Here is a 15,709-nt window from a genome sequence, read left to right as displayed (position 1 = left end):
CGGAGTATGGCTGCCTACATGGTGGGTTAAAAACGGTCATACACATAAAAGCCCGCTCGTGTATATACGAGTGAACGTGGGAGTTGCAGCCCACGAACGCAGGAGAAGAAGAAGAAGAAGAAACAGGAGAGAAAGAGGCAGGAAAACAGAGACAGACATAGAAAGAAATAGAAGCTGAAATTAAACAAAACGTAACACAGGGAACATTGATATTTGTGATACGAACGTGAGGCACAAAGCAACTTCTGACAGTGCAGTATTCATACAGAGTATACACAACGAAGGAGGCTTTTAATTTAGGGTGAAGGTTGGGTAGGGGAAAAACTGAGAGACAGGTGAAAGATGTTACACACACATTGAAAGTATGAGACTGAAGAATTTTAAAACTGCAAATTAAGAAAGAGTCAGCACTATAAACTATTAAGTACTAGTGTAAAAAACAACAACACAATAAGAGGTTTTTGTTCTTTATTTTCCCTTATTTAAGGTTAAGGAACCTTTTTTTTTTGGTTTTGTTCTTAATGAACATTGTTTTCCTTATTTAAGGTTAAGGCAACCTTGTTTGTTTGTTTGTTTTCCCATTTTTATAGCACATGGACAATTGACATGAAGGCATAAATGAATAAATACATATACTGGGAAAAGAGAAAAGACAAATCTGACAAAAACATAGTAACAATAGGAAAATAAAACAAAAACAAACAACAACATAAAAAAAAACCCCAAAAAACACACACATATAACTGATATACACATATAACATTCTAAGCACAAACAACTGAGAATGTTTGAATAAGTCATTTTAAATAAGTCTTCAAAAAAATTAATAGATATCCATATCCCTACATATCAACTTGCACCATTTTTTCAACATATAACTTAGTTCTGTTTCATTTCCATACATGGTTTGAAATATTGTTTTTATATGTTGTTTCTAATTAAAGGTAAGTATGGCAACCATTTTATTTTGAAGTTGTGTGTTTCACATGCGATCTTAGCGTTATATTCTTCAATTTTGTATCTTGAAACAATGTAATGTTCAAAAGCGTGAATATTTGGAAGGCATTTATCTAACTTACATTTATATATATATATACATCTTCCCCAGGAGGATTAATAAATCCAGCACTGAGTCTGTCTTCATATCAGCATGGAAACCAAACAGTATTATACATTCATTGAACTTCAAATTTTCACACACTGTACAGTTTATTTTTAATAGTTCTTCTGGACTTATCCAAAAGCGTTTCAAGTAATGGCATCGCCAGAATATATGTTCAACACTATCTTTAACTTCTAAACAAAAATCACAATCAATACTGTTTACAATTCCCATTTCCTTTAAAAACAACATTCGTTCCAATGATTCTATGTAAAATACGAAATTGTAGCTACCTTAGTTTTATGTCTTTAATTTTATGAAGTTTGTTATAAGCTTTTACCCAACTAATATTTGTCCCAGTTTCTCAGACCACTTGTGACAGGATTTCGGGGTTGTATCATCAAATGCTAGAACATCATAGTATCGCTGTGATCCTTTAGGTGTCGAGTATATTATTTTTAATGCCCCTGGTGTATCAGGAATACTGTGGGTTGTTGGAACATTAAGACCTACCTGTTCCATGTATTTTTTGATTGCTCTTAAGCAACCATTGTACGCCAGAAAATGTATATTCAGTTCATATTTTCCACAAAATTCGTTTTGTGTAAAAAAAGTGTCCATTGTCATTCAGGAAGTGCGAAACACAGTATACACCTTTATCAACCCAGTCTCTATAATTTATAGTACTATTTCCAATCTTAAATTTTTCGTTATAGAAGACTGGTTCTGACAGAAGGTCAATATCTGATTTAGGTGTAACCTGACAACAAAATTCTCTGTAAGCCATGAAAGTGTGTTTCCAAAATGAATTATTATTACATTTACGCAATGCATTTCATGGGTCCATATCTTTCTAATTCAGTGAAAAATGGGAACATTTCAACTGAAATGTTTTTCCATTTATGCTTTGTAATTTTAAATCTTCTTATCCAAGTGAGTTTTAATGCTTGACTATATTTTCTTATGTCTGGTATGTTTAAACCACCTTCTTTAACACTTTTTGTTGCTGTTTTTCTATTCACTTTGTCTCTTTTTCCATTCCATATGAACTGAAAACACATCCTCTGTCAACTATTAATAAAATCATCAGGAGGATTTGGGAGCAAGATCCACAGGTGAATAAGTTTGGATAAGATAAGAGATTTTAACACCGCAACACGTCCTATAGGTGTGATATTTCCTTTTATCCATATTTTGAATAAGGACTTCAGTTTGTTTTGTTATTGCAGAACTTTTTTTCTTTTGGCAACCTTTTTTTTCTTCTTTATTTAGCATGTCAATAATTGCCACACATGTAAATCATGAGCATATTTTGTTTGAACAAAGCTACTGTATTTCAGTCGCTGACACAAACCATGGATATCAAACAAGATCAGCTTTAAAGAATCTTATTCTTTTTTCACAGTAAAAAATATCTAACACATACTGACCAACAGACTGATAGACAAGCAGACAGACAGACCAGCTGGAAGGCAAGTAAACAGACTGACAGACAGGCGAACAGACAGACAGACTGAACAGACAGACATCTTATTATTACCATAAGCACAAAAGTGCCATTTTCAAAGTCAAACACTCCTCTCTTCAATATTTATGAAAAGAAAAATAGAGAAATAAAAAATCTAATCAATACAACATAAAACAGTGCAGTTTTCAACAAGTCCATATAACTATAAACTCCCCTCTCTGTACAAACAGTTCATTCATCAACATTCCACTCTACCCCACCAAAACTGCTATTGCTACTTAAAAGAAAACATACTACACATCCATCATAACATTATTTGTGAATTTAAAAGAGATGGGTGTCATAAAATACATATATCTAAAAAACCTCAGTAAAAATGAACATGTTAAAAACAATAAACAAAAAGTTCAAATAATATTCTAAAAATCCTTACATTTCCCCAGACAAACAAACAGCCAACCAAAAATCTTCTCATTTCAAATGTTTATGTTTAATTCTATCTATTTCTCATTGTAAAAATAAAATTTGTGCGCAAACTATTAATTTTTCGGTTTCTTTTTTTGGGTGTGTGTATTGGGAGGGTGGTAATCAGTCAAATTAATTATTTATTTAGCACTGAAATACAGAAAAATATCACCTACCAATACAAACTGAAATGAGATCAGCTTTCAAACATACGCATGAATATGAGAGACTGTCAGTATGCTTTTTCACAATTTATCTTCTTGTTCTAAATAATCTGACACATGCATTCTTTGCTGATCATCAAGGCAAGTTCAAGAAATGTACACAGCTACATCATGTAGAAGTTTATAAAAATCAATGTACTTTACCAGAAATATTGTTCTGTGTTGTGTTTTTTTGTTGTTTTTTTTATCCAAGAACACACATTCTTGAGAATGTTATGATGCATGATGTGAGAAACAAAATGATTCAAAGTTCTTACTCTCTTGTTCTCTGGGGAGAAAAAAAAAAAAAGAAACATCAACAACAAAATCCCCGTAACTTCTAATTTTCTGCGAGGACATAACTGTCGTCTACATATCTACTGAAGACAAAATATACAATTAAGTTTCAGTTTCAGTAGCTCAAGGAGGCGTCACTGCGTTCGGACAAATCCATATACGCTACACCACATCTGCCAAGCAGATGCCTGACCAGCAGCGTAACCCAACGCGCTTAGTCAGGCCTTGAGAAAAAAAAAAGAAAAAAAAAGGTGAATAAATAATAGATAAGCTTACATAAATAAATAAATAAATAATAATTATAATATAAAAAGGTAGTAGTAATAATAATAATAATAAAATAATAATAATAATAAATAAATATACAAACAAATTTGATGGCAAAGTAAGAGCATAAGACTTAACAACAACAGACCTTTACCTCTATACTCCATCCCCTGACACATTTTATGAACAGATGAGAACCTAAACAACATGAGCTATGAGAAACAGAAGAGAATTACATTTATAAATAAATCACAGAAATCAGCAATATTTTCAAGGGGGAAAAAATTACACACAAACAAAATAACATTATAGGCAGAAGACATCATTATCATCTATACAATAATCATTTACATGCAAAACAAAATAACATTATAGGCAGAAGACATCATTATCATCTATACAATAATCATTTACATGCAAAACAATCTATTTACAATTATTGCCATGAAAATTAATTTTGTACAAGAAAACAAAAACGAGAGAAAAAAAAACAACATGTTTGTGATAAAACAATTGTTCTGAAAATTGATATTACATAGCATCTTTCTTACACAGAAGTTTATATTACATCGCCAAGAATAACATACATGAATGAAGACAACAGCTGTGCAATGTACATAACACAGGATAGTTATCAATTCAAACGTGACTCAATTTTGTGCCAACTTCCAGTTACACAGCTCTGTGAGTCACGTGTATATCCTTCATTTTAATATTGTTCTTTTCCCCTTCACATGTTAATCTTTTTTTCTCCCTTAATCAAACTCTGTCTCCTGTAAAATGTACTCATCTCCAAACAAGTGTCTTCATATCTCCTTTGATCAAGTAAAGTTTCTATAAAACATGTTCATGTTTCAGATCTGTTTGTTTCCAGCAACTATACCTTCTATCATCTGCACAATTTTGCCATTTAATCTGTTAATTTGCATACTCAATGAGTTTTTTTAATTTTATTTTACCCTCTGTGTATATATATATATATCTAACTTCCAAACTTGTAAAACATTTGCTAGACCTTTTTCTTGCTGCCTCAATAACATGTAACATACTGACTAAAGTCTTATAACATCCAACAATTTTGCAAGCTAAGTCAAACAATAAAACAACAACAAACCCCAGTATCAACTACCAGCTGTTAATATAAAAGCTAACATACCTATAAAAAAAAAAAAATTTTAAATAATAAAAAAAATTTAAAATTATACACACACACAATTGATATTCACTGTGTCAAGATCTCAGCAAATAATCTATGTCAAAATAAAAACTAACGTATCTAAAAAAAAAAAAAAAAAAAAAAAAATCACACACACACACACACACATACACACACACACAATTGATTTTCACTGTGTCAATGGCTCAGCACAGGAAGGCAAGGAACGACCAATTCTCACCTTCCACCACTTTTACCTTACCTGACGGGAACCAGGTGCAGTGAGTAAAGGGAATTTCCCAGGGGACACAACACCATCCTCAAACAGGGCCTCTAACTCTGATCACTGGATCTGAAGTCCAATGCCGATCCAGTCTGGACACAGTGTCTCCATTCAACCTTTTCGCATGTGTATAAACTTGTATGGCTAAAGAAAAAAACCAACAACAACAACAAAAACATACTATTCCCATTATTTAAAAACAGTTTACAGCTGACACAGAGAATATGCTCCCTTCAATGTTGTGCTGAACATACAGACGACAAAATGCTGCTTCGTGGTAATCAGTACATTTCTCAAAACAAGTGTAAAGCACTGGAAAAGTAAATCATCAACTGGAACAAACAAACCTCAAAGCGATAAAGACAAGATTCTACAGAACACCTAGATTCAAAGTGTGCAACACTGGTGTAAACTGGTGTACACTCATCAACTGTTAAAATATCAAACAACATTAACAATTGCTGATAACAATGTCTTTTGTGCTCCAAGCACAGACTGTACATATGTGAATCCACATCAATGTAACCAACAAAGACCTCTACCGACTGAAACCAACATCAGAAAACGACTATATAAACTACAATATTTGGTTAACTTTTTGTTCATTAGCTGAAACTTTGTTCTAAACACTTTTGGCTTTGAGTCAACGTGATGGATAAGTGAGTTAGTTCATTCTTGACCTCTCGTCACCGTGAACGACTCTAGGCGTGTGTGCATGTGTAAATATATTTGTGTCAGTATGTGTGAGTGTGCATGCATGTACTTAGCGTCGTCACCATGTGGTGTGTATGTTGGTAAATAAGACAATTAACAGTTGGATGAAACGGGAGCCAACAAATCTCATAGCATCAAACACGCTGTACAAGAAATATCAGTTAAACCCTTCCACAGCTACACAATCAAAATGCATAAGTTTTTTTCTCTTTTTATCACATCTTCATATCTCAAAATATCCAAAGAAAAAACAAGAAACATAAAAAACGGCACAGAGCAATGCAAGAAAAGCAGGGGAAAAAAAACAGAAAAAAAAGAATGGAAACATGAATGGAAAACAGGTTATGGAAAAAAAACAAAATATAGAATATCAGATAAAAAGAAAAAACAAATAATTACTATCATCATGGGTCCTTACAATCCACCTAATCACACACGATAAAATAATTAATAAATCAATCAGCAGCACAAACAAGTACAAAAAAAAGAAAAGAAAAGATTTCTTTAAATGAAGCAAACACACATATGAATCAGTAAATATACCCCTCCCCCCTCCCAAAATTACAACAACAAAAAAAACCCCCACTGATAACACATCTAAATATATCATAATTTAATCTGCTTTTGCTTACAAATGTTACGCTAAGAACCTAAACAATGATTTTCTTGTAATTCACATTTCTCATAATTCCTCATTGTGTCGTATTCTCTGCTCACATTTCTTTCCCCATGCTTTCAAATTTTCGCCGAATACAAATGTCACTAGTCACATCATCTGTGTAAAACTTAGCTGCTCACTGACGCAAAAACATCAGCAAAGGATGCTGCCAACAAGCAAAAAAGCACATGTCTGTATGCATATAACATATACATAGTATATACTATGTACACTGTACAGCACCAGTAAATTCAGATAAAAAACAAACCCAGTTATCAGAAATATAAAAAGAAATCCTCTATCAAAGCAATTTACAACACACACACAATTTATTTACAGGTCTCAAACTAAGATTAATTCAGTCATACACTCTCTCCTTTATACAGTCATATATCACAGTCACAATTCATGCACTCAAAGGCACATCATCTAACGTTCTCTCTCCTTCTCTCTCACACACACATACACACACAGAGGCACAAACTCACATACACATACATATCCATCTAAAATCACACTGCATGAATACCAGCTAGCTGGTACACACACACACACACACACACACACACAGAGAATCTGGTAGAGGACAAACTCACATCCACACTTTTCCGAAAGTTTGTCCTTGTCGATCACTCTCTCTCTCTCTCTCTCTCTCACACACACACACACACAGAGGCACAAACACACACACACAGGCACAAACTCACACAAACACAAGCATCCGTCTAAAATCACACTACATGAATACCAACTAGCTCACACACACACACACACACACACACACACACACACACAAACAGAACCTGCGAGAGGACAAACTCACATCCATGCTTTTTTCCGAAAGTCTGTCCTTGTTGCAGGGTGCGTGCATAACTGGCACATTCATACACATGCACGCACACTTTCACACAAAACCCTTTACAAAACACCATCAAAGCTGCCTTTTAAAACATTTAGCCCCAAACAAATTCTTCCGACCAGTCAATGCGTCACAAAATACTTCAATAAATCGTCACTATTAACAGACCAGCCTCACCCTGACCACCTCTACTGCTTTCCTCCCTCACCCCCCACCCCTTCCTTCCCTCTAACCACCCAACCCCCTCCCCTCCCTCTCTCCCTCACCCCCAGCCTAAGAGATGTAGGCGGGGAGGACGTCAGTGATGGGGGCGCGACAGACGGGACACCCGTTTCTGTACAGCTGGTGAGCGCAGCGACTGCAGCAGGTGACGTGGTGGCAGGGCCGGAAGATGGTGTTGCTCTCCGCCGACAGGCACACCTTGCAGCGGATGTCGCACATCATGGGGCCCGTGTCGCCGCCTCCTCCGTCGTTCCCTGGCGCCGCTGCCATGGCGGCGGGGGCTTGTGCGGGCGGTGCTGGTGGAGCTTGCAGAGCTGAAAGGGTGCAGAATGGTGACGGTCAGCAACTCATCATTCAGCAACCTCGCACACACGCACACTAAATTTCAAACAGATATCAGAGCATCTGTGTTTCAGTTTCAGTTTCCATTTCTCAAGGAGGCATCACTGCGTTCAGACAAATCCATATACGCTACACCACATCTGCTAGGCAGATGCCTGACCAGCAGCATAACCCAACGCGCTTGGTCAGGCCTTGAGTGCATGCATATTTGTTTACCAATCCAAGTGGATTTCTGCTAAAGAATTTTGCCTGAGGACAATACTCTTGTTGCCAAGGGTTCTTTTCCAGTGCATCAAGTGCATGCGGCACCAAGGACCTCAGTTTATCGTCTCATCCGAATGACTAGGCGCTCAGTTTGATTTTCCAGTCAAACCTGGGAGAAAGGACTAGAGATGGATTCAAACCCAGACCCTCAAGGACTCTCTGTATTGGCAGATGAGCGTTTTAACCATTCTGCCACCTTCCCCCAGTGCAACTGAGTAAAAGGAAATTTTCTATCGAAAATTACGTTTAAATAACATACTTACCGTGACCCAACTAGTGCAGACTCCAGCAGGGGTCTGACATTCCTGTCCTGTGCAAACTACTATCCGCCTATGCGGAGAAAACGAAACTTCGGCAGATAACCTCCCAGAAGTAGGTAACCTCCCCTTTGTCCCGCTGGCTAGCGCCCTCTTTTGACGGCAGCCATCATGACTCCTGTTCCTGTGCTCTTCATACGGCTAAGCTAATAAAACTGTTTCACATTCCCATGGGCAAGTTATGTTTATTAACAATTCTACTCGATTTTCCTATAAATATATAATGCTATTGTGAAGGCAAAAAGAACAGGCATGGAATATGGGACATCTTTTAAAAAAAATTTTTCTGTACTGATGATGACAAATACAGATGAGAATGAAAACAATGCTTCTATGGAGATCCATGTTAGGCCAGGGACTGCCTCTTCTCAGTTTTCTGTCTATCACACTTTGGCCTGCCTGTAGTTATCTCTCTGATAGTAACACAGTGAAATCTGAACATTAACCCACAAATGGTGGGCCTGACTGACTTGAAAAACTGAAGTTTGTGGATGGTGTTGAGGAGCCACTAAACTGAAGTGTGTGTCTCAATACCAAAACAAACTAAAATAAACTGAAAAAAAAAAAAAAAAATCATCATCATCAAAAATTAACACACCAGCACAGAAATCAGTATAAAACAAGAGATACCCCCACCTACGGACACAACTTTTCCCTCCTAGCCCAGGGTTCAGGGGTAATTTAATAGAAACGCATATCTTAATACTGAAACAAAATATAAAGAAGGGAAAGAACTAAAAAAATATTCTACAAAATCGCCAAAAATGCCAGTATGGAAATCCAAGTAATACAGACACTCCCATTCATGAAGATTTCAATGTTCACCCACACAACCTTACCCTCCCCCAGACAAACTTACGTGCTGCCTTATATATTATACACTCCCACCCATGCACACCTCCCCCCCCCCCCCCCCCTCCCCAACAAGTGTACTCACGTGCTGCCAGTGCCCCGGCCTGTCTCCTCTCTGCCAGCAGGGCCTCCATCTGGATCTTCAGGCTGCTGATCTGCAGCTCCTGGTACCTCATCTCCCTCCTCCTTCTCTCCAGCTCCTCCTGGTGCTGCTGGATGATCTGGTTCTGCTGCTCCACGATTCCCACATGCTGCTGAAGCTCTGTGTCTTTTTGCTGGATGACAGTGTCTTTTTGCTGCAGTGCAGTGTCTTTTTGCTGCATTGCAGTGTCTTTTTGCTGCAGTGCAGTGTCTTTTTGCTGGATGACAGTGTCTTTTTGCTGCAGTGCAGTGTCTTTCTGGTGGATGGTTTCTCTCTGTTCACACACAGTGGTGAAGTTTTCGTCGGCGGCCTTCAGCGTTCCCAGCAGGATGTCCTTGGTGGGGAAACGACCTACAGCACACACATGGTCGAAAAAATGTTCATATTTCTGTCATTTCACTTTTCGTTCATTTATGCATTATGTTGGCCAGAGCTATAAATGCTTTCTCATCCAAATAAAGTTTTTTTGTGACACAAAGCAGTGACAGTCATCATCTTTTTTTATTAATGAAATGATAAGAAAATTAAAGGACAATAATGTTTTCATCAATTCATGCCACAAACATTTTGATTTTGAGTGTATGAGTATGTTGTACTCCGTGTGTGAGTGTGTGTGTGTGTCTCAGTGCATGCATGCGTGTGTGTGTGTGAGTATGTGTGTGTGTGTGTGCATGTGCATGTGTGCTTCTCTATATAAATATGTGTCTGTAAGTGTGCGTGCATGTACACACTGAATTCAGATGAACTTTCATGCTACAGGGCATCTCAACTGTTATAGGGGGATCTAAAAATCTGTTAATTTGTTTTCATTGTGAACTTGCGCTTGTATTTTTAAACAGAAACATCTATCTGATCAAACTGTCACTGCCACCGTATTAAAAATCTTATCCATAAATATAACGTGTTATGAGCAAGTTTTAAAATACAATTCTCTGTCAATTATTCATCGGAATCATAGATGAATTCACAGTAGAAAAAAAAGAGACTGAAGAGAAGGAATAATTATATAAAAGAGTGAGAGGGGGGAGGGGAAAAGAGAGACAGACAGGTAGACGGTTATACAGATGACAGACAGAGTGGAGAAAGACAGAAGGTTGAGGAACATGAGGAAAAACAAAAAAAGAGACTGAAGAGAAAGAATAATTATGTATATAAAAGAATGAGAAGGGGGAGGGGAAAAAAGAGAGACAGACAGGTAGACAGTTATACAGATGACAGACAGAGGGGAGAACGACAGAAGGTTGAGGAACATGAGGAAAAACAAAAAAGAGACTGAAGAGAAGGAATAATTATATAAAAGAATGAGAGGAGGGAGGGGAAAAGAGAGACAGACAGGTAGACAGTTATACAGATGACAGACAGAGTGGAGAAAGACAGAGGGTTGAGGAACATGAGGAAAAACAAAAAAGAGACTGAAGAGAAGGAATAATTATATAAAAGAATGAGAGGAGGGAGGGGAAAAGAGAGGCAGACAGGTAGACAGTTATACAGATGACAGACAGAGTGGAGAAAGACAGAGGGTTGAGGAAAATGAGGAAAAACAAAAAAGAGACTGAAGAGAAGGAATGATTATATAAAAGAATGAGAGGGGGGAGGGAAAAAGAGAGACAGACAGGTAGACAGTTATACAGATGACAGGCAGAGTGGAGAAAGACAGAAGGTTGAGGAACATGAGGAAAAACAAAAAATGAAGAGAGAAAAAAAAATAACGAAGAAATTTCCTTTTATGAATACCTACTCACGAAAAAGTATGTTAAGAATTGAATAAGTTGAAGAAAGAAATTAAGAAGGAACATACGAACGAAACCATTAGATGCATAAACATATGTACAACCCCCAAAAAAAGAAAGAAAAAAGACTTAAAAACATTCATTCTTACATAGGGAGGGGGGAAAAAATCCACACAAATTTCTCAAGCAAAAAAAAAAAAAATCCCCCACTCCCTCATATCCCCCCCGCCACCCCCCTAGCCCCACCCCACCCACACATCTCCCACATGGACTCAGCGCACACATGGACTCACTGGTGTGAGAGAAAAAAGTGAGCACAGCATGACGGACTTGCTGTGCGGTGTACTGACTGTTAGTGTGCAGGGCAGCCGTCACTGCTGCCGTGTCCAGCGTCAGGGAGCCCGGGGGGGACGACGTCGTTGTTGTCGCTGTCGTCACCTGACCTGGGGCCATGTCTGGGGAGGTGGCACACGACATACATACTATACATTTATCTATTTCTATTCATTTGTATTTTTATCTATTTGTTTGTTTACTCATTTGTCTATTTATTTATTCATTTATTCATTCATTTCTTTTTTTCTGTTTTTTTCTGGACTTATCTCGATTTAGATCTTTTTTTTTTTTAATCTACTTACTTATCTACTTATTTATGCACTCTTTCATTTATTTATATTCATGTATCTATTTCATTTAAATCTACCGTTTATTTATTAATTTATTTATTCATTTGTTTGTTTGTTTGTTTTCTAATTAACAAAACATGGAAATTTTATCAATACATCAGGCTGACAGTAGATAAAATGCACAAAAAACTAGCAAAAATAACCACTATTATATTCATCAATACACCAACAAAATCTCAAGAAAACAAACAAAATCAAACATAAAAAAACCCACAAAAAACACATACAAACAAACAAAAATAACCAGTATAAAACAACAACAAAGAAAAAAGAAACAAGGAAAAATAACCCATATATATATAACAAAATGTGGGTTTTGGGGTCTGTCTGATAAGATATATTTTAGGAAAATTTGTGAAATTTAAGGTGTCACCACAACAGGTTAAACACAGACACTGTAAACAGATGATAGTGTGTGTATGTTTGTGTGTTTGTGTGTGTACACAACACGTGTGTGTGGGTTTATACTTTATGTGTGCATGTGACAAATACTTTTCCAAATCTAATTTTGAAAATCTAGTTCAGAAAATAGACTACAGTTCTTCTGCATTAAAAAATAAACTGTGATGATGAAACGTGACCAGACACTCACCAGAAGAACCAGAGTTCCCAGTGTCAGTGGGAATGTCAACTTCAGTCAGCACCTGGAAAACATGACGCCATCAGTTGAAATGAAAATTGACACTCACACAAGTATAAATTTAAGTTTCAATGTATTTCAGAGTGTCCAGATCTGATTTGTCTAGATAGATATACAGAGAGAAAGACTGACAGGCAGACAGAAATTTCTTCTTTTTAAATCAGTTGTTTTTTTGTTGTTGCTTTTTTTCGGGGTGGGGGTTTGGGGGGGTTGGGATTGATTTGTTGTTGTTGTTTCTTTTAAATTTAATACAACAAATGAATAAAAATGGAAATTTAGCATGTACAATGACAACTGTCCCTCCAACTCCAAGTATCCAAGCACATTTACCTACTTTTTCTTATTCTTTGGGTTTTATGACCTATTTGTGCAGTTTTTGGTTACTTTGTTTTTTGAGTGCTTATTTGTTTTGGGAGTGGTTGAAGGAAGGTTGGTGCTTGCTTTGCTTTTTTCAGATCAAGGGAGAGTACCTGTGCCTGTGCTGCCTGCTGCAGGAAGTGCTGTCCCTTGGTCACCAGATGGGGACAGGCGGGCATGTGACGGGCGTGTTGTTCCCAGGGGTCGGATCCCTGCCGCCATCGGTACAGCCCAACCCCACAGCTGTAGCACACCACTTTGTCCGACAGCCCTGAAAGAAAGGGAGAGATGCATAAAGATGTGTACATGTCATCTGGCATCAAACACTGACACCAGTGGCAGTATTCAGAATCACAGAAATGTTTGGCTATAGGCTAAAAGCCTTTTGCCCTCATAATCAGTTGCCATTTATGTGCTTTTGAATCACTTGTTGTAAACAGACCCTTGTTTAAATCTGGCATAGTGTATACTACATTTATCTACAGCTCAATAAAGATTTAACTCTGTGGAAAATACATGGTCCTTAAGCTTTTTGTCAATGTGATTTTTGAAGGCGTTTACCGATGGTGCATTGATGGTGTCATAGGAAAGGTTATTCCACAGATTTATGATACGGTTAGTAAAAAAACTTGCGGAACTGGTTAGTTACGTAGTTTTGTTTATTTTGAAGTTGTGCCCTCGAGTTTTAATCGTAGTTAGCCATAGTAAACAAGGAAGAGGTGGTGCAAGGATCATAAATATTGTGCATGATCTTGTATACTTCAATGAGATCACCTCTTAATCTTCTAAACTCTAGGCTAGGCATATTAAAAAGACTACAGTTATTACTGAACACCCCCACCCCCCCACCCCCGTCTCACACATACACTCCTCTCCAACTGCCTTCATATTCTGCCCCCAACTCTTCCTCACTTGGCATGCAGTCACACACTTGAAGCTGAACACTGAATACATATATATATACATACACACTGTGAGCCACTCGATTAAAAGTGAGGGAATGAGTGAAAGACACTCATGAATGATACTGTACACTTGTTCTTGTATCAACATGATGTAACACAAAACCCCAGATATATGATGTTTAAAGCACATCTTGAACATTAAAAAAACCCACAGCAATTGTCAATCACATGAATAAATTATTAAATATGAATCTAATTTTGTCAAATGAATGTGTTGTTGTTTCTCTTATGAAATGTTTTGTTTTTATAAACAAACAAACCAAAATGAACCCCTCCCCAACCATCTACCACTCCACCCCCACCACCAAAAAACAAAACAAAAATAAACTGGAATAAAACACTTAGAACTTTAAAAAAAAAACCACAAAAAAAACAAAGTTTGTCTTGAAGTTTAACTGTATAGACTGTGACTACATTGTGAGTGATTTTTTTCAACATTACTATTATTACTGAAAGGGTTCTGTTTTGTATTTAATAAAGGATTTCAACTTTCTGATTCACCTAACATTTTCCCAAACGTTTTCACACCATTTAGTATTTAACTATTTTTGTACAAATCTTGTTTAAGAACCATGTATCCTTTACTATTGCATCACATCCTCAAAATTCATTCTTTTAATTTTTTTTTAATCTTATTTTTGGGTCACTTTACAACCATTATGACATAATATTGTGTTAATTTCAATCATTGCCAAAATGAGCTTGACACTATGATAGTCTAAGTTTGATCAAAAGATGTCATTCAGTCAGTGTGTGCATATGTTCATGTGTGTGTGTGTGTGTGTGTGTGTGTGTGTGTGTGTGTGTGTGTGTGTGTGTGTGTGTATTTGTGTGTTTATGTGTGTGTGTTAATGTATCATGTATCATGTTTATGTGGTACTGAGCAGTGTCTGTAAGTTTGTAGTTAGTATATATATCAAAGTGAATCATATAATATAGCTAATAATAAAGAAAATAACATACACACATTCATGAGACAGACAACAACTCTTAGTACTGTTACTATTAACAACAATCAAAGCACTCAGATCAGAAATGAATGAGAAACAATCATGCATCATACCACTTACCAGTGAAATAAAATCCAGCCTGGCTCATCACTGATGGCTGAAGCTGATCGTCCCAAGAACCAAGAGTCCAGTTGTCATAAGTTCCAAGTCGCGCACTTTCCTCCTCATATTGCGGATGATGAATAGCATAGTGTCGATCCAGTGATGATTTCCTTTTCAGCTGCCTCTGGAGATTTTTAAGTCTGATGCGTTGTTCATCTGCTGTTGAAACATTGCCAACATCAAACAGCTGCACACGGGGACAATAGATACTTTTCTCTGCATGTGCCTGTTGTGGTTCACATGGTATGTTAAAAGGCAGGATCAATGAACAAAACACACACTGAACGTCACGAGTGTCTGATCTGAACACAAACCCTTCTTCTGCCCATTCAACACACTCTGGACAACCGGTGTCTGAAAATGTTTTCAAACGACGACTGGCAAACAACATAGAGAATCCACCCACTGGGGGCTCAAACGGGAAAGGGAAACTCGCTCCTCGGCTCAACACACTCACAAATGCAGGCCGAACCGGAGTCGACGGTGTAGCATCATCTGCGTCTGGTTCCGACTCAAAGTTGGATGGCACTGAAGCACCGTTTTCACGATCGTCATCATCTACTTGGGTATTATCTGCCGTTTCTTCGCCACTGTTGTCAACTACCTCA

General features: G+C 37.2%; 1 protein-coding gene across 1 annotated transcript in view; it reads right to left on the bottom strand.

Moving 5' to 3' along the window:
• Positions 1 to 7,745: 7,745 nt before the first annotated feature.
• Positions 7,746 to 15,709, bottom strand: part of LOC143276833 (uncharacterized) — an 8,482-nt gene continuing 518 nt past the window's right edge. The window contains exons 1-6 of the mRNA XM_076581488.1: positions 15,060 to 15,709; positions 13,138 to 13,295; positions 12,620 to 12,671; positions 11,635 to 11,796; positions 9,555 to 9,962; positions 7,746 to 8,008 (exon numbers count right to left, since the gene is read on the bottom strand). The exon at positions 15,060 to 15,709 is cut by the window's right edge and continues 518 nt beyond it. Of these exons, the coding sequence (XP_076437603.1) occupies positions 7,746 to 8,008; positions 9,555 to 9,962; positions 11,635 to 11,796; positions 12,620 to 12,671; positions 13,138 to 13,295; positions 15,060 to 15,709 (1,693 nt within the window). The remainder of the gene's footprint in view (positions 8,009 to 9,554; positions 9,963 to 11,634; positions 11,797 to 12,619; positions 12,672 to 13,137; positions 13,296 to 15,059) is intronic.

Source organism: Babylonia areolata, chromosome 33 (assembly GCF_041734735.1).
Source record: "Babylonia areolata isolate BAREFJ2019XMU chromosome 33, ASM4173473v1, whole genome shotgun sequence".
Lineage (NCBI taxonomy): Eukaryota > Metazoa > Mollusca > Gastropoda > Neogastropoda > Buccinidae > Babylonia > Babylonia areolata.
The sequence above is the reverse complement of the archived record's forward strand: the minus strand, read 5'-3'. Positions and strand labels throughout refer to the sequence as shown.